This window comes from Balaenoptera physalus (genome assembly GCF_965194825.1).
Source record: "Balaenoptera physalus genome assembly, chromosome: 4".
NCBI classification, from domain to species: Eukaryota; Metazoa; Chordata; class Mammalia; order Artiodactyla; family Balaenopteridae; genus Balaenoptera; species Balaenoptera physalus.
The window spans coordinates 49,274,636-49,293,659 of NC_138891.1; the positions used below are offsets into that span (position 1 = coordinate 49,274,636).

General features: G+C 37.3%; 1 protein-coding gene across 11 annotated transcripts in view; it reads right to left on the minus strand.

The window, feature by feature from the left end:
- MECOM (MDS1 and EVI1 complex locus) overlaps nucleotides 1-19,024 on the minus strand; it is a 562,576-nt gene that overhangs the window by 19,110 nt on the left and 524,442 nt on the right. For 5 of the 11 annotated variants that reach the window (XM_082458387.1, XM_082458380.1, XM_082458389.1 and 2 more), the window contains 4 exons: nucleotides 17,997-18,153; nucleotides 12,301-13,657; nucleotides 9,824-9,911; nucleotides 4,176-4,202 (listed from right to left, as the gene is read on the minus strand). In XM_082458387.1, coding sequence (XP_082314513.1) covers nucleotides 4,176-4,202; nucleotides 9,824-9,911; nucleotides 12,301-13,657; nucleotides 17,997-18,153 — 1,629 coding nt within the window. The remainder of the gene's footprint in view (nucleotides 1-4,175; nucleotides 4,203-9,823; nucleotides 9,912-12,300; nucleotides 13,658-17,996; nucleotides 18,154-19,024) is intronic. The other 6 variants (XM_082458386.1, XM_082458390.1, XM_082458384.1 and 3 more) reach the window with 5 other exon arrangements.

Consider the following 19,024-nt stretch of genomic DNA (forward strand, 5'->3'; position numbering starts at 1 on the left):
AGCTGCTAAAACATTCTCCACAGATGCAAGCGGACAGCACATTTGTCACTATGAAGGATTTTGACACATACTGATCACAGGGCAGAGATATAAAATGATGTTGCTGCTCATAGAGGTTGGAGGAAACTCTGTCCCCGCTGAATATGCTCATTACCCCCCTCTAACCAGAGCATTAGCATTTTTCATATTACTTTGGATTTTATTTATTAAAAATCAATCCAGAAATATTTTATGATACTATTTTATTTGCATTTATTCCTTCTAATTGTTCCTTGCAGAAAATCATTTTGATATTCCACCCTCCATGGAATAAATTGTCTGAGTGAAAAATGACCTCTGGCCTTCAAGCTGATTAGCAGTAACAAGCAGGGGTAAGGGGCATGATCGCATATATTTTTTGGGAAAAATAGTAAGTGCATGGGTGATGATTATAAATGTTTTATTTATGTACATTTAATATTTGAGTAAAGTTTCATTATCTAGTGGTTTTAAATCATTTGAGTGGCCGCCCTGCCGACACACTCAGATTCCTGGGGCAATACATCTTGTAGAAACACTTTCCTTTTATATGGAAAATAGCTTACTCATGACTATCATTATTCTCGGCTTTCATCTCCAGCATATATAAACTACAAGTCCTTCAAGTTATTTAAGAGCAATTGGCTGTTGAGAAATGTGTCTTGCTTTAGTAGCTGCTAATAGCTCCTTTTAAAGGAAGATCACTGTGATTACTTTACCTCAAACTGTTTCAATTTGGGAAAAGCATTAAGAAATAACAAAATATAGTATGGACTTGATGACTTAATAACAACATTCTTAAAGATAATAAGAAAAAGAATAGGGGTTACCCAAGCGCCTCTCTTATAACCCACCCCCCACCTTTGGCTTGGGGTGTCAAATGAAAAGAGGATTAAGTCAGAGTGAGGAAGAGGGAGAGAAGAAAGGTGGGAAGTGAGCTGAGGGTAGCTATTAACAGCACACATGCAGACACACACACCCTCTCCACTTTCTTTCCAGCTAGCAACCACCAGAACAACATAAAAGCCATCACTGAATCCTTCCTCTCATCTTCCAAAGATTTGCTCTCATAGCACTTGACATCAGCTGAAAAGAGTAAGTTTCTCCATTAGGACAGATAGAAGTGACTTAGATTGACATATAGACACTACTATGTATAAAATAGATTAATAACCTACTGTATAGCACAGGGAACTCTACTCAATACTCTGTAATGACCTATATGGGAAAAGAATCTGAAAAAGAGTGGATATATGTATATGTATAACTGATTCACTTTGCTGTACACCTGAAACTAATACAGCATTATAAATCAACTAGACTCCAATAAAAATTAATTTTTATAAAAAGTGACTTAGACATCTGCTAGTTGGGGTAGTTTAGGCATTCTGTGACCAACAGTCAGCCCTGGTCCATATCTTGGATTAAGGTGTCGGATTAAGATGAGTTTTATCTAATGTATGGGTCCAAACCTCAACTTTCTCTAGCTATCTGGGCCGACTCACGTGATACTCCTCTTGGAATAACATGCATTTTGTAGAAGTGGTAAGTTTTGACATTCATTTTAAAGTCTGACTTGGTATTTGAAAAATCAAGATGAATTGGGATAAATGAAACAGAATCTAGCTAGATATACTTTTCAACTGTGAAGAAACCAATGAAGGGGGAACATTGTGTACTACAATGAAGAGGACATTTGCTGAGAATGGGGGAAAAAAGGAGGAAAAAGTCACATCATATATTTTAAAAACGTATTGCCCTCTGTCCTATTAATGTCATAGGCTAATCTCCGATCACTAAATGACAGTTTTTTTCCTATGGAACAGTAATTTTTATTTACATATATTATAGTTGTTGATGGTATCTGCAGCCAGATGTCTGGAAAAGGAAGTCATTTCACCCCCTTCCAGTCCCCAAGGGGCTATTAACTTTATACTGACGCAAACTAATATTTAGACACAATTCCCTAGCTCCTACCAAAAAATGTAGCTATCTCTCTCGTCAAATAAAGTTAGTATTTGTAAAAACATTTCAGCAGGCAAGATATCATCAACTGGGTCTGAAGCACTTAGCTTAACATTTTTTATCTGGCAGCCAATAATTGATGACAGAAAGAAGTTTCTCATTAAAACTATTAAAGTGACAATCTGATTATACAAAATGATATGTCCAATGGCACCATGAATTATGTGACCTAATGTTTCACAAATTAGATTACACATGGCTTTATCATAAAGTAACTAACTTTTCATAAATAACTTATGATGGGAAAGTTTGTAGATTTGGTAGTTTTCTATATTTATTCACTTGATAATCTAGAGAAATCTTAAAATCATGGCCATTTGGGGGAGAAATACATATTCATATTTTATGGTTGTCTCATTCCATATATCACATTCTGCAGTCATGATTATAAAATTATAGGGTTTTGTAACCACTAAAAATTATAAACTTTAATATTTTACTACTTTCCACTAATATCTATATTTTATAGTACAAATATAAATTATTGCTTTGAAAAACCTATGATTCAAAGAATGGGAGTGTTTCTAAAGCATTGCAATGGCAGTTGCTATACCATTGCACTGTCAGGAAAGGGTGTCTAACTTAAAATCTGAACTGGCTTTGTAAGTTGGTAGAAGCACTGGCCATTTGTGTAGGAGACAGCACCTTATGCTTGAAGCACCTAACAGCAAAGCTACTAGCAAGTAATACTCTACATTAGAAATAATGAGGACAATGACGTACGATATTCTGGACAGACCTTTGCCAGGAGAGGCAGACAAGAAACACTGAAAATATAAGCCAGGATAATGAAACAACAACGCTGTCTACTGCACAGCTTTGCCTAATAAGGAAGTTTCTGTCTCTCTACTCTTATACTTTTGAAATAAATGAACTTAATCCTTCAAAGTTGATAGGATGAGAAAAATCACAATTCATCACATATTCCACAGAAGAAACAAAATAGAAGAACTTCTGGTAAAGGAAAACTAACATCAGATAGAGGAAATAGGTAACTGCCAAAGTGCTCTAACTTAAAATAATTTATATATAATTATATGGTGACTAAAGGAAAATTTAACTACATTCTGAGATTCTACCCATACTTCAGAATCAGTATAATTTTGAGTGAAGAGGAGAATGAAGGAGTAAAAGCACATACACTGGGAGGAGATTTTGTAATATATGTTATTTACATATACTTCCGTTGACTCAAGGTTTATTTGGTAGTGAAAACTAAATAAATAGTATTCTTTGTATCTTGAATAAAAAATAAAGTTTTCCCCTACTGATGTCAACCTTACAACTGACTGTATCTGGAAACGTTAATTGAAGGTTGAGGGGGAGGGATAAATTGGGAGATTGGGACTGACATATACACAGTACTATATATAAAATAGATAACTAATAAGAACCTACTGTATAGCACAGGGAACTCTACTCAATATTCTGTAATGGCCTATATGGGAAAAGAATCTTTAGAAAGCATGGATATATGTATATGTATAACTGACTCACTTTGCTGTACACTTGAAACTAACACAACATTGTAAATCAACTATACTCCAATAAAAATTTTAAAAACTTTAAAAAAAAAAAAGAAACTTGAGGAAATGGACCCAATGCTAAAGGATACATTCACTAGTTAGATAAAGATTTTTAAACATTTAGTCTTATGACTCCACATAGCCAGAACCAAGTTCTGCCCTGGGTTATATGAATGTGAATTCCAATGTCATCTTGTGTCTACACATAAGTTCAGGTTTTATCCTTTTGAAGGCGTTATCATAAGCATCTTTAACATGCTGGTCAGGCTCCCCCAAATAATGGTTGTTTCCACTTAGTGACCCATCTCGAAGTCCCTTTTAACAACATGCTCCCAAGTGCCCAGAAAGAGTTCTACATCAAGGTATAATTACATGGAATGGGTCAGATTTAGAGAATAAACTTCTTTCTGTAAACAATTTATAGCACACTAAATGCCCAATTATAAATGAAAGCATTCTGCAGCTTGACAAAGCTGGAAATCTATCTGCTAAAGCCATATCATTTTATGGAAAGGGCTCAGAATTCTTTGTCTGTATGGCAATTTATAAGTTGTTTTCCTTTTAATTCCACATTATTTTAGTCAAAAATATAAGTAGGAAACTTACCCAAGTTCTCTGATCAGGCAGTTGGAACTGGGAGCAAAATTGAAACAAAAAACAAAAAATTACTTCTGTATCAGTATCTTTATTGCAATCTATCCTTTGAGAAATTAACATTTATACTACGTAATTTTTGCTTATCATGTAACTATATCTTGAGTAAAAGCTTTGGAAATGAAAATTAATAATTTTATAACACTGCTCAGTTTCCTCTATTTACCTAAATTAAATTTTAGAATCATGGTTATAAACCAGAATGTGCTTTTTTCCAAGAAAGCTAAACACTACTTACTATCAAATCTTAAATAGCAAAGTAGATACTTCCTTTTTATTTGTTTCTACTCACTGCAAAACAAGATTCCTAAACTTTACTTTAATACCTAAAAATTAAGCAATTTCCTGCAAAAAAGATACAGTCTCTTGCATTTTTACAATGTTAGTAACAAAGAAAATAAGATATTTACTCAAATGTGAATCACTGAGTAACAAAAAGGTAATGTCCTTGGAAATAAACTGCTTGACTTCTACTAGGATGGGACTGAGGCCATCAGTAGCCCAAACACCGGAGGATATTAATGAAAAGAACTACAAATGTCGAGTTATTTACGACAATTTATGACAAGAATCAATGGAGAAAACTTCAGTGAGTTAGAAGCTCTATCAGAAAACACAAATGTTACATCTTTAAAAATATCATTTTGGTTGCTTAAAGGGGATATATCTTGCTTTCTTAGATTATGGTATCTTTAATAAGGAAGATGCACAGTTTTTAATGATGAAAGGTTTATCACAGAAGAAATCTAACACAAGAAACACTTGTTGAAAGCAAGAAAGAAGATGAAAGGCAAAAGACTGAAGTGATTTTCACACCCATATATAAATGATAACTTGGCAAAAGACCTTAGTCTTTTTCCCAGTTCCTTGGGATACAGTAGCAAGTAGACATTTTAAAGGAAGAAAATTCAAAAAACGAATGCATAAAGGACAGAAATGGAAGTAAAATAGAGTCTCTGTTGCAGATCAACACAAAGCCAAACATCTGAAAATGAAATATATAAATAACCAAAAATAATATTTAAAGTATAGGAAAATCAAACAAAGGAATAATAGCCAGTTTTATAATAGTATAATTGCCAAGTGATATCTATGGCAATTCAAATGAGCTATCAAAGTGAATGCAAAGTACCCAAAATGCAAAGTACCCAATGAAATGGACATTCCAAAGATCACATGGCAATATCATTTCCTCCCTCTCACCTCCTGTGGCTGCCATCTTCTTTTCAAAATCATAATCTGAGACTCCACAAGTAATTTTCAACCACATATTCAGGAAGAACCTCTATAGTGTTTATTTCACCCTTATATTAAACTAACTTATTTATAAGAGAAAAATAGAAAGCTAAATAGTCCTCCAGTGGCCCGACAGAGCAAACATACTTCTTTAAGAACTGAACTGAGAGGAATTTAGATCCTAAGAATGATAAAACCAGCATTTACATTTTGATTTTGATGTATGTGTTCCTATACGTTTTATTTTTGACAAGGATTTGAAAAATATACATTATTCCAAAAGGCAGTAAGATGGCCTAATAATCTTTCAATAACATTTAATAAATATCCACTGAGGTGTTCGACTTTCATTGATTAGGCACTGTGCACTGGGGAAGGAGGAGGGCAGAATACAAAGACATACAAAAAATTGTAAAATCAGGCTTGCCCAGAGAATACCACTGCCAAGCATTTACATATCTATCTATTTATAGGTTTTCCCTGAAGCATCAAGAACATGTGGTCTCCTCTTTATTATTATAATAACACTGAGAAGTAGATAGGGTAGGTATTATTCTCATTCTGAAGATGAAGATACAGAAGGCCCAGAGGGACCATGTGATTTGCTCCGATATACTTTAAATGAAAAATGAAGCAGCGAATGGTCTTAACCAAGCACTTATCTAGCTACAAAATCATGGCAAGCCCCGGGAGCAGAGGCAAGTCCTTCCATTTTGGTTTCTTGCTCTGTGCCACCCTGATTGCTGCCCAACAAGGCAGCACCAAGAACACAGTAAGCATCTTTCCAAGGACTTCTAGATACTTGGTATAGCCCCACCAAAGAGACTGGGTTCAGGGGATGGCAGGAGGGTATTTTACTGACACCCCTTTATATTCAAAATGGAATACTTCTGCAACCAATAATAATAAGAGCTTTTCCTCATCTAGGTCCTTCCATATGCCAAGCACAATGCTAAACACATTATGTACGTGATCACTAATCCTTGCAGCTCCCCTAGTAAGGCTGGAGGGGTGTTCCCATTACACTGATAGAGAAGGCTCGGAGATGAATTACATTGCTCAAAACCGAAGCATTTGTGTGAATAAGTAGGAAAGCCAGTTCTAAAGCAGTTATTTCTGGCCCCAAATCCTGGGCAGTTTCTCTTTGTTTTCATTTGTTTGTTTGTAGGAAAGTAGATCTTGAGGCTAGGACAGAACTGATAGAGGACTAGAAAGAACAAAAACGTTCTGCTGAAACTTCAGAACATTTGAGGCAGATTTTCTGAAAGAACAGACTGGTCTGAACGGTTGGTGAAAACTGAGTGCCCCGAGCTTCTCTCAGGCTACGCTTTTTATGCCACCTGTATCCCACTGATATACAGCCCTTACACACGAAAATAGCCACCATGGTTATCAAAATAATGAAATATTTCTATAGTCGTTGGTAAATAGCCTCTGCCCCAACTACCCTGAATGTCCTCCTGCAGCCCTGGCCTCCTCCCAAAAGACCCTTCAGACAGCCCACCGGCCAGCAACTAAAGCATGAACAGTTGGTGCAGCAAGGGCTTCCAGGACCCGGCTCCAGAATGGCAGGAGTCCATTCTGATTGATCGGTATTCATTACATATGATGTGTTAAATATCTGAGCATCACTGTTAGGTCCTGTTCTTATAGCAACACGCAGCAGTGCACAGCCCCCTATACCAAGACGCGACATTCTGGTGTGGGAAGAAAACTCTCTGCCACTGTGACTCCCACAGGCATATTTTCAACGGTCTGAGTGGGTGATTGCTGTACTCCAAACACTGTACATGCGCCTCATCTTTTGTGGTCCTTCACTAACTTTGGGAATCTTAAAACATAGCAGATTTTCTTATATTAATATTATTTGATTAAAAACATGTATATACTATATTTTTTATTTGTATTTTTAACATCTTTATTGGAGTATAATTCTTTACAATGGTGTGTTAGTTTCTGCTGTATAACAAAGTGAATCAGCTATACATAAACATATATCCCTATATCCCCTCTCTCTTGCGTCTCCCTCCGACCCTCCTATCCCAACCCTCTAGGTGGTCACAAAGCACCGAGCTGATCTCCCTGTGCTATGTGGCTGCTTCCCACTAGCTATCTATTTTACATTTGGTAGTGTATATATGTCCATGCCACTCTCTCACTTTGTCCCAGCTTACCCTTCCCCCTCCCCGTGTCCTCAAGTCCATTCTCTACCTCTGTGTCTTTATTCCTGTCCTGCCCCTATGTTCTTCAGAACCATTTTTTTTAATTCTATATATATATGTGTTAGCATACAGTATTTGTTTTTCTCTTTCTGACTTACTTCACTCTGTATGACAGACTCTAGGTCCATCCACCTCACTACGAATAACTCACTTTCGTTTCTTTTTATGGCTGAGTAATATTCCATTGTATATATGTGCCACATCTTCTTTATCCATTCATCTGTCGATGGACACTTAGGTTGCTTCCATGTCCTGGCTATTGTAAATAGACCCGCAATGAACATTGTGGTACATGACTCTTTTTGAATTATGGTTTTCTCAGGGTATATGCCCAGTAGTAGGATTGCTGGGTCGTATGGTAGTTCTATTTTTAGTTTTTTAAGGAACCTCCGTACATGTATATACTATATTTACAACAGCTGCATGCACATGTAAAGATATTGATAGACAAAACTGCCCATCTTCTGAACCAGTAAATTTACCTTAGCTAGCTAGAAATCTGAATTTCAGAGAAGATAGGGACCTTACACACAACTCCCTCATCTGACAGGTAAGGAAACTAAGAGCCAGTAGACTGAGTCACTCAAAGACACTGAATCCCAGTGGCTTTTTTTTTCCCCTCCCTTATACCATGTACCCATAGCACTTAATTTTGAAATGATTAATTACTAGATTTTAAAGATAATTAGAATATGAAAACCACTTGATTTATTGTGATTAAATGTAGATAACTATAATATCCTTATAAGCATTTAGTTAGGAAGTTTTCAAGAGAGACATACTTTTGTGTAATATCTGACACAAAACGCACATCATGTTCAGTTTTATTAGCCCATGAGGCTGGCAAGTGCAATTTAGGTCAACCTAAATATGGAAAATAAGTACCCGATAAGCATTTACTATTTTAAAACTTGCTTCTTTTCCATAAAATAATTTAATAAATTATATCATTCCTTAGTCCTCCTACACAAAATGAATACTAACTGGAATATTTCTAACCCCTTTAATACTAAATCATATATTCTTTCAGTTTAAAATAGAGAGAATTTTTGAGCAATGATAGATTTCTCCAGCTAACCCAGAATATGGTATTTCAGCTCTCATACTTTGTTGTCCAGAATTTAGGAAAGTACTTTAAAAAATGAAGAAAGAAGAGGTGGTGGCAGGGGGGGGTGAACGGTGGGGGGAAAAGTCATATTCCATGATTTAATTTAATTAGCTCATAATGTTCTATAAGACAGCTTGCACAGAATTCCACCAATTTTATTAGAGGAGCGTAATTTTTGGTTTGAATATATTGAAACAGAACAAATCAGTTAACTCTGTTTTCAAGCATTTTCATAAAAATTTTGCTTACTATCTATAGAGACCAAAGCTTATATCCTTAATAATAAGTAAACAAAAAATAAAATATCATTAAGAAACCAGACTCAAGATGTTTATATATTTCTTCTTTCAATACAATTCCCCACATTTTTATTGATACGTAAGTCAGCTTTTTAAAAAATGACCAAGTATTTAGGGACATAAAGATGAACCAGTTAGATAACGTTGCTTTGTATTTTCCTTGCCATGAGAAAGTGTACATATTTTGATAAATGGACACAACTCCATCCAGCAAATAGCTCTGTGTATTGTGGTGAATTCTTGTGCAATTACAGAATTTTGCTGGAATGCCCAGTGGTCTCTAGATAAATTCCTTCACCCTCTATGGTAACAACTTGTCAGGTAGACTCATTTCCTGTTTTTATCTGAGCACTGAAAGAACATGAACGACCTTCATGAGTTTGGGACAAGTCACACTACGATCCATTTCTTACTATCACAAATTTTTAAACATGAAAGGCAACTTCAATATTTAATTTCTTAACTGAATTCTGCTCACTCTAAAGTACTCTTTGGCTCAGTAAGTAGTTAATGGAGAATAATTTAACAGCAAAACCATGTTGTTTTTTCACATAAATTAACTACTTTTTCTTTAAAGAGTTTGGGTTTTAATTCTGCTAGAATTTCCTGTGTTCTTCCACACCAGCGTCATAGGAAATCCTAGTGTTCTCAAGATTTCTTTCATTTCACTGCACCTGCTTTTCAGGATCAACAAGTTAGTTTACAAGCTTGAAGTCTCAAATTCAAAATACTTACTTGCGGGTGAAATAAGAATCCTGGAGAAGGTCTCAAGTATTTCTCTTTTAAAGCTTCAAGTGGGTCAGTTAGTTTTCTTTTCTCTACTCTGAAAGGTTAAAATTAGATTTTGGAGATGAATCAGTCTCATATATCAACCCCTGCATACTCGCTGACATTTAAACAGCTAACAATAAAGCAAATGGTAGGTTACTGGGGCGCACACTAATAAAAATATAAAGACATCTGTTCAGTTCTTGAAGAATACTCCTGGCATTTCTAGACGCTCAGAGAAAGAAGGTCCTTTTTATAATGGAAAAATCCTACTGAATGACTAGTAATAATAATAATGCGGAAATTTTAAAAATGAAGTCATGAAATCAGAGGCTTTGGTCACAAATTTGTACCTTTCCATTTTAAATGTAGGCAAAAAGTCTTGGTGATTTCAAAAGCATAAGAACAGGGCTCATTTTAAAAATTAAAGTCATTTTCTGTCAAGAAGGTGCTTCCTCAAATCGTCATCATATTTCTTCTACATTTGTGAATGTCAGCAAGAGAGTTTCTAAGCATACTACACACCCTGCTAGCCGCTCTCAGGCACAGGCATCTTCTTTTAGATACTGCTGCTGATAAACAGACTAGGTGAAAGGGGGGTGGTAGGGAGAGGATGAGGAGCTTTTTGAAGACAGGGAGAGACATTATCAAACTTATCAATAGAGCCCTTCTGCTTTAGAAATGTTTGTCATTCTATTTTCTATTAAGCATATAGGAAATGACATCGTGGACTGAATTAATTTCCTTCACCAACTGTTGGTGATTTCCTTTTAAAAACCGTTAAATAAGTATATTTTAAAATAGAATCAAAACGAATAAAAACAGCTCCCACTTCTTGAAATTGTACGTATGCTATGCTTTACATTCTATTTCACTTATTGAAGTAGGTGCTCTTATACCCATTTTACGGATTAAAAAAAGTTTAAGACATGGGAAAGCTGAGATTTCAACCCAGGTCTTACACTAAAACTGGTAAGTTTAGGTCTTTCATGAGTTTGGTAAAATGGCATGTCTAAAGCCTCAATTGACACTGACCTACCAGAGAGAAGATTGAGATTAGAGTTAGAAGAAGGGAGGTTAGGAGGTGATGGAGAAGAGTGGAATGGGTGTATGAAGGAACTGGAAGCCCATTGCCATTGGGAGGGTCTAAGAAAGAGAGTCTGAGAACTTATCTTCACAAAGGGCTGAGACATATCGCTGAGTTGGAAATACAACCTTACCGGCCATGTGTAACATACAAGCTACACACAAAATATGGAAGATTTGTTTTTCCTTCTTTTTCTTTCTCTGCCACAGAAATGAAAAAATAATAATTGTTTAAAAAAAAAAAAAAACAGTGCCCAAGCATGGTAATGATGGCTCTGAGACATTTTTGTACTGTCCTTTTCTATGCCCCTTGTCATGTTCAAGTAACATACTGGCAATGTTTCTCGGTTAATGCACTTCAGTGCATTAAAATAAAGGTAGAAAAAGAGTTTGAAGGGAAAAGAGTTTGCAGCTGTGGTACCTATTAAGTCATAGGCACTCAAAAAAAAATATTGTTGAATGAAGGAATTGAACAAAACTGTCTCTTGATAAAAAAAAAGAATCAGGCAAAAATATCAAATTCTCCCAGCTTAAATAAGTCCAATAAAAAATTATCCACATTTTCCATTAACTCTTGACAATGTTCACGATTTGAATGAGAAAGTAAATGTGAGAATTTGTGGTAATATTTAAAATACATCACAAATTAATTATTGTTATTCATACAGTTTGAAGAAGACTAGTTTTTAAAAGCTAAATCTTTCTGAATGGTCGAGTGTTACAGAGTACTGTCTAAGAGGCTTTTTATTAGCATATATTCTCCCCCCAAAAATTTTGGATGCATCAGAGGAAACTGGATAATGAAGGCATTAAACAGAGATGTGTTTTTGAAGCCGACCACTCACATTATATACAAAGCATTTTTGTGATTAATATTTCAGTTACATGGGGCTCCTAAGAGATTAGGACCAGTACTTATTAAGGATGTGTTGGTAGGTTAACAAAGAGTAAACTCTTGCTATGTCCCATCTCATTCCAAATAACCTGACCCATTTAAGTACCCGCACATATTTGCATTAATCCTTCAGGAGCCTCATTCTTCCGTCACTTGACAACTTGCTTTAAATATGGCTTTCCCATATTTTCCACTTAAAAAAATGTGTTTAAAAATAAATTTATTGTCAAGGGAAAGAACTCTGTGGGCCTATTCCAAAACCCCAAATTCGGAGACATCCAAAAATAAGTCCAAACCTAATGAGTTGACTTTCCGAATAAAAAATGAACTCACCAGATCAAACAACTTTACTTTCTGCTTTATAAGAATAATAAAAAAGGTTTGTTAAAAGCCGTAACTTGATAGTGTGAAAACTACCTTTCATTCTTCTGTCCACGTTTAGCGGTCTCCCATCCACCCTTACCTGTAAATAGGGTCCATGAAGAAAGGAGTGGGTCTAGCGTGCTGTAAGGAACCATCAGATGCTGGTCTTGGTTCACCGTTGCCTCCTTTCTTTTCCCCAAACACGTGGTTTTTACGAGGCTCTGTCAGCTTGGTCCCACTGGCTCTACTCCTACTGCCCATACTTAGATCCAGGGGCTGGTCTTGGCTTGTGGCCGGCGTCACTGGAGGCTTGGCGGGTACTGGGGTCAAGGGCTTCTCGTCCTTGCGTTTAGTGGTGAGATCAAAGGGAGACTCAGAGCTGCCCTTCTGCAGTTTCTTTACTTCACTTGGTGACTGGGGTTCCATTTTCAAAGGTAACGATCTCAAGTCTCTATCAGGAAATGGGTACATTGATTGAGAGAATGCTGGAAAAAACGGGAGGGGAAACATGGAAGGATAAGGTAAAGCTCCAACTTTTTTGTCTTGCAGCCCCACCAGTCCTGCTGAACCAAAGTATTTCTCAGCAATAGAAGCAATTGCCTTTATAGAATCATTCACAGCTCCTGATACCGCAGTCTGCTCCTCTAAAGATGGTGAGAAAATGGAATGATTGCTGTATTCTTTCTTATTATGGATTGAAGCCAGATTCGGAAGAGGGCTTACTTTGTCTTTGAACATTTTACCATTTTCTTTAAATTTCTCTTTATCACTTTCAATGTCACTTTCCAGATCAGAGCCCGAGGTGGTTTCCAGGTCACTGCCACTTGGCGTACTGACATCATCAAGGTCACTACTCTCTGACTGGTCACTGATTTTCTCAAGGGGCCTCTCTTCAGAGGACCTCTCGGGCTGGAGCTCCACTGGCTTATTTTCCCCTACAGGTGGGTGTTTAGATAGTGCCTTCAAAATATCCTGTGTAGCTGGCAGTATCTGAGGATGTGTCATGAGGGGGCTTTGACTTTTGTTTGTCTGTTCAGTACTTGACAGTCCTTTAACAGGAGAGCTAGCAGGTATCAAAGGAGGCCTGTGGTACAAGCCGGAAGGAAACAGACCAGGGAAGCTAAAAGAAAATCCAGGAGCTGTTGGAAAGGTAAGACCAGCAGGATGCCTATTGGCGCCAAAATAGTCAGCAAGGCCCGGGTTGGCATGACTCATATTAACCATGGACGTTTTATCCATAGCTGGGGTTCCAGGAAGTGAAATGCCTTGGCCAAAAAATCCACCTGCCGCAAAATGGTTCTTGCCCTCACAAAACCTCCTGTGTTTATTTAAGGAAGACGTAGTGCTGAACATTTGTCCACAGTCTTTGCACTTGATTTGGGTTCTGCAATCAGCATGCATGCGCTTATGACGACAAAGGTTTGAAAACTGAGTATAGGATTTATGGCAGACCTCACCTGTGTGCAAACAACAAAAAAGAATCTCAGGCTTTATGGCAATTGCTTCTGAATTTAGCAAGTATCACAATTGGTTTACCCCAAATTTCAATTAGGAAGCCAGGAAAAGACGTTGGAGGCACCAAAGTGGGTGCTCCAAACACAGAAAACCCCGTTTCACGAGATTCCAAAGCAAGGCATCCAACCTGACAAATGTCTTGAGACAGCACAAATATTTCATATATATATAAATATTCTGTCATCCCCATTGCATAATATTTTGTATCATATTTGTGTATTTAAATATTTATTAAAAAGTCAAATTCCAGCATGCATTGATTTCCCACCCAATTACTACACTAACAGAATCTTTACGATTAAATTCTTAAGATGTACTAAACATTAAACAGAACAGGAACCCCTTTACAATTTTAGACCATTTAAAGAATTCTGTATTGTAGGCATCAACACAAAATAAAACAGCCTTTCGCTCGACCAGAAACTTCACCTTTATTCCCTCTCCCCTTGGGGAAAAAGCCTGTGACTGCTCTACCATTATTTAATTTGTATTATATCATATGCTCTCATCATTCACACATCAAAGCCACACAACAATGCACATTGTGTATTCTGAGACATTTTGAACAATCATTTTCATGATTTGAGAAAGACTGACATAATTTACAATGGCGCTATTTTAAGCCTGCAAAGGAAACTAAATTGAATGTAGCCCATCCTGCATTGCTGGTTCCCATGAACTATGATCACGTCCTCTGACTTCCCCTCACACCAGTGGTTGTGCTAACCTTCCTGCATTTATGAAACCCCGTCCTTGGGAAACATGTCCACTTGTTGTCATATCTTCACGGGTTATCTCCGGGCTTGACTTCTATGTGGTACAGCCAACTACAGTAAGCAGGGGAGAGTGCGCTGAATGCCATAATCCAGTAAGAACACAGCAGTGGGTGCAGCTGGGAAATAACTCTCGTCCCCGAGAATTTGCCAGAAAAGTAAAACACCTTCTTCCTCATATATGTGTGAATAGATCTAAGTACATTTTAAGATGTAACTCCGTAACCCTTAATAATTCCTTTGCTAGGTAGGAATCTTACTCAATTCACGGCCTGGCAGGATTATAGTATCCATTTCCCAAGCATCACACCTGTTACGTTACTTTAATAAAGATGAGTCCTCTTTATGTGTGAGCTTACTTTCATGCTTCTGTGCACGTTTAATACATGCAGAAACATGATATGCCTGGTTGGTAATTGTTGAAACCAATTTGTGTAAGAAATTAAATTGAAGACAAAATGCAACATTTATTTCTTTCATGTGACAACTGCCTTTAAGCTCCTAAGTCAAAACAATAACAATTTAAAAAGAAAATTCAAAGAAGAGTTTATAGACCTTCAGTCATACAAAACTCATCCAGAACTTGGATTACCCCACACACAACCAAACAGGAAGTACCAAGTGATTCTATGTCTATTTCCTTGACTACTAACAATTAAAATGCATTGCTACACATATCAATGTGCTTAGTAATATTAAAGGAGTTTTCAACTGTGGAATGATTTATGACATTGTAGAGACTATAACATGCATTTTAATGGGAAGAGAAGATGTGAGTGATTTCTTTTCAAGTTATTCTACTGGAATATTGACCAGAGTCTGCTTTAAAAATATATACTAGTTAACCATATACAATAAATACACATACTGTTTAAATTCTTTGATACACTAATTAAAACCATATGAAGTAGAGTGTAGAAACATGAGACGTTCGCTAGTTATACTAATTCAGCTATGAGCAATCACAAGAAATAGTAAATAAAATATTGATGGAGTTATAAATGTGCACTGATTAAGAAAGTGACACCTCTCCTCTGGGCATTAAAAGGCGTTGAGAAAAGATCTCGATGGGTATTCAAACAAGGTATAAGTTTTTGAAAGGTTAGCAATGTTTTACCAAAGAAATGTTGCTCTCTACACTTCCTTCTAATAGCTGGATAGATTTAAGAAAATCAAGAGTAACAGAGGTGCATCTGACTTTCCTGGTTGTAGGCTCTGTTACACCAACGAATGGTGTTTGTATCAGGTCCCAAGAACACAGAATCCGGGATGTCTCCTTAGGCAGAGGCTTTGTTTTTCTCACTTGAAGATCTGGCCTGGCTCACCACAAACCACCAGGCCTCCAGGTAAGTGGCTCAATTGATGCTGCAGTCTATACTCTACTGTAATCTTCTCAGTCATAAGGAATTAGGCAGCAGTTAACATTGCATTTTTCTACTTATTAAACAAATTAAGAGGTATTTTGAATATATTCAGCCTATTAGAGCATGTGGTTTCTATTTGGGAAGGCTGGAGGTTTCTGTAAAGGCAGTGAGTAATTGCCTTAGCACTGATGACTCTGGGCTCAAGCTTGGTGGCACACTGTAATAAGAGACAGTTGCCATAAACACACCAGGGGGGGTAAATCGTGGTGTGTGGCCTTCTGGTGAGAAACAGATATCAACTCTAGGTGAACCTCCTCCACTCCAAAGTCTCCACACCAACTCCTCTTTTGTTCTGAAATTACACGGCTATTATTCACAATTACCCCATGGTCCTCTGTCAGATTTTATATTTGAAGAATGCCATCTGCTGTTTAAATTTACCAATAATTACTGAAAATACATTCATGGGAAATAGTCTGCACAATCTGATTGGAAAGGGACACCCTATAGTGCTTTAAAGCAAAACACTTGATTTGAACACAATTAAAATTCCAGATCCCAGAATTCTAGATGATAGGAATGTCTATTTTCTGACTTTTACTTTAAATAATAAAGAAAGCATTCAATGGGTGATCGTAATTCACTGTGGTCAATTTCTCCCTATTTTCCACCAAAACATGAGAAATTTATCAAAATTTATTTCTGAAAAATCAGAAATAAATGAACTATGGATGTCTGTAGCACTTGCAAGTACAATTTAGGGCACTACGACCTAGAGTCAGGAATGTCTTTTTGAGACAAGAAGTCTAAAATTTCCATTGTATACTTTATTTCCCTTGACTTTCAACAGAGCTTCCTCAAGGGAGACTAGAGAGCATCCTTTCGTTTCTCTGTTAGTCCTCTTTACTCCACCAGGGAACAGAAGAACATATGAGCAAAACAGGATGCTAGGGTAAGCTGGAAAGCGAAAGAAAAGCTCTCTTGGTGCTTGGAAACACAAAAGAGGGCTGTGTAAAGGCGAAAAGGAGGAGCGTTAGTCTCTGGCATCTCCATGTTGGCACTGAAAATAAGGTTTTTTTCCATCGGGTCCTGTAGTAGTGTCTCATATACCTACTACAAACCATCGAATATTTGTCAGAGAAACTGTTTTGCAAGGGTTCCCAAGTCAGAGGTTTTGCCAACTCCTGAGTATGTTTCATCCAGTTCTGTGCTTATCTGGATCCAAAATCTGTCTTAAATTTTGTAACACAGCTCAGTGAGTCACTATGTTTATATGCCCAGCCGAGCAATAGATGAAAAGAAGTCCAGAGTCGTTGCCCAGATGGACTGAGAACAACTGATTTTCCATATGAAACATTTCAGCACAGTACAGAGAAGAGGGGTGGGTGGACAAGAGAAGCAAATGAGGGCTAAGCTGTACTTGTACTAAAGCGCTCTGTACAAGGATATTCTAAGTAGGTGGTCAGATTGGATGTCCCCTGGAAATACAGTGCCCGTAAATCTGCTTCAGTGCAGTGGGTTATAGAAGCAGCCTGTCCAGCATCAAAGTGAAAATGTTCTGCTTTTCAAGTAACTGAGAACTACCGATCTGCAACCTGTGATCGGCAACAAAGGGTAGATTAAAGGGCATTTTATCCCACCCCCAACATACACACATACACACACACACACACACACACACACACACACACACACACACACACACAGAGTCCTAATAAGTCTCCTTGCCAGGTAGGGTTCTTCTAGCTCTTTCTGATCCAGAACAGGTTTTTCTCACTTCACCTTGTTTAGTGGTATCTGCGATTTGCTGTTTTACAAAGCCACACACATTTTCAGGATGAGACAAATCTCGTTGTCTCTATTAAATCCCACAACCTGGGGAGGCTTCCTTTACATTACTTAACGACTTCTCTACCTGTTATTGATTCCATCTAAAAGAAAACACCCCAGGCATCACAGACAAAACACCATAGATCTGGTTATAAAAGATTTTCTTGTAATAGAAAATAGCCCAACTGGATGAGACCATGAATCGCTAATTCAGAGGCCCCCCTCATGGCCATGCGTGGCCCACCCTCCTGATCATAGTGCCTTTTGGATAAGAGACAGATGCAGGAAGGAGGGCTGGAGTGTGAAAAACTTACAGATAAAGGGCTTCACACTGCTGTGGATGTGCTTGTGTTGTTTGAGGCCCGACGAAGTGGCAAACGTTTTGCCACACTCCGGGCACGCGTGGGCCCGGGCACCAACATGCTGAGAGCGGATGTGCCGCTGAAGGTTGCTAGGGTCCGTGAAAACCTGCTAGGAAATGAGTACTGATTAATCAAGAAACTTAATTCTAGGACACAAGAAAGAAGACCAGGAATAACTCAAGAAGGAATTTTGTGTATGTGTTTTGTTTTTATTTGTTTACCCAAAGACCGAAAGAAAGTCGTATTTCCAAAGTGTCAGCCTCTCTAGGGTCAGGACTTACAAATTATTCAGTTTTGTACACTTAGCACAAAGTACCCGTTGGTATCAGTTGAACAAAATAATTAATGGCATTATTAGAGCATATTCAAGGGTTTTTTGATCCTATTTAGAGTGAATGGAGTTGGATAATAAAATGCAGGCCATGACATTATTAAAAAATGGTGTGCTATTTACACCCTTTAAACAAAGACACACTATGTACAAAATTGGGGGTATTTTGACTAAAGTATCCCAAATCTATTCAAGGAGTTCCCCTAGGGCATAAATTCTAACACAGTGTTTCATTAAGTTACCATTAAGCTAAAATCATTCCTTCGGACATGGTACTAAGAAACCCAACCAAACGAACAACAAACAAACAAAAAAAGAAATAGGAAAAAGAAAAAGCTACCCACACATCAGGGAGCAAAACATCTCTAAAGATAAGGTCAAATGTCCCAATTTCCACTGGCATGAGAAAAGATATTCAAATGTTATGAAAAGTTTTTGGAAAGAGAAATCAATTTTCATGACACCAGGACATCTTTTAGTTAATTGAGAAACATGAAAATTCAATGATGTGAATTGCCGTTCCCGTAGTTCAGAGTTACGGTCAAGGTGAAGGGCTTTCATTTCACTCTTACGTTGTTCAGCCCTGGCCACTAAGGCACTACACTTTTAATTAGAACTGGGTCATAATTTATGGTGGGGACTTCGGTGG